General features: G+C 33.6%; 1 protein-coding gene across 1 annotated transcript; it reads right to left on the bottom strand.

Moving 5' to 3' along the window:
- Positions 1-557: 557 nt before the first annotated feature.
- On the bottom strand, positions 558-987 carry LOC108694609. Its single transcript, XM_018204185.1, has one exon. It carries the CDS (start codon positions 912-914, stop codon positions 558-560), a length of 357 nt encoding a protein of 118 aa, XP_018059674.1. The 5' UTR covers positions 915-987.
- Between the last annotated feature and the right edge of the window lie 270 nt (positions 988-1,257).

Raw genomic sequence — 1,257 nt, forward strand, 5'->3', positions numbered from 1 at the left:
ATTTTACATAATATTTTTAGAGAATTAATATCGTAATTAATTTTATTTGAATTTTCTGCTACGTAGTTTTATTGAGTTACTACATAACACATTTCGTTCTTTGTTTCTAGATGTGTTGTGCACTGACGTATTATTTGTACGTTATTCTAGATAATCCTTTGGGGTACAGTGTTTCTTATAAAGAATACGTTAGAAAACGGAGCTACGCAAATAAGTGCGAAAGTGTATAAAAGTGATATTTTTATACTATAAAACTAACGCTTTCATTTAACAATGATATCAAAGACAATAGCATTATTGAGATAATTAAAATCGCCAAAAACGGCAGAAAAATTCTCATAATGATCAATAAAGCTTGTCAGAACAAAGATCGCATCACCAGTCTCTATACAATGCTAATTTATTGGAAGAAATCGATTCTTCTTCGAGGCGGAGCTTGGCGTAAATTGAGAGAAGACTGTTCAAATTTCGGAAGATATAATATATTTTCCTCGATTTGAAAATGGTACAAATCATGATATAGCATTGGGCGAAAAAGATAGGATTCGCATGTCGATTTACACGCCCATTATTTGATTCTGGGACTTTTCGACAGTTTCGGTCGATGTTTGGAACTTGTTGCAGCGCTTGAATTGACTTAAGAATGAGAAACCTCGCGATATTATGGGACACTTCGGGAACTGTTTAGACGGCTTATCCAAGCGGACGTCGAAGAAGTCTTGCGAGAAGGCGTCGCGGCGCCTGAGATCCCTGATAGCCAAGGCCAGAAGATGGGGTTTGACAACCGAAGAAGTTGCCGAATTGCCTGCAATAAAGAAGCTGGTCCCAACTCGCGTCACCTCGAACTCAACCCCATGGACGACTTTGGCTATGATTGCTCTAGTTTTGGGCGGCGGTATAATTCTAGCATACATCTGCACACCTTGTATCACAAGAAACAAAACGCGAGGCTGATGTGGAGGAAAACTTTATGGTATAAAGGATTCATTAGAAAATTATCGTTGAAGACAGGTAATTGATTATTCAAATTTACTTTTAAATAATGAGCTATTTTTTAAATACAACTTGGCCTAATAAAAAAGATGTAACATCGTAATAATTAGAATATTTAAAAAAGAAAAATAGTAATATAGAATATATTAGTTTCCGTATAGAAATTCTATATAGCAATTCCTCAAATTCTAAATTATATTTTTATAAAATTAATAAATTACAGAATTACAATATTTATAATTTTATTATAAAATAATGATTTTT

The sequence above is a fragment of the Atta colombica genome, unplaced genomic scaffold (assembly GCF_001594045.1).
Source record: "Atta colombica isolate Treedump-2 unplaced genomic scaffold, Acol1.0 scaffold121, whole genome shotgun sequence".
NCBI classification, from domain to species: Eukaryota; Metazoa; Arthropoda; class Insecta; order Hymenoptera; family Formicidae; genus Atta; species Atta colombica.

Coding starts and splice junctions, on each gene's coding strand:
- LOC108694609 (XM_018204185.1), bottom strand. CDS start 914: ATGTATGCTAGAATTATACCGCCGCCCAAAACTAGAGCAATCATAGCC.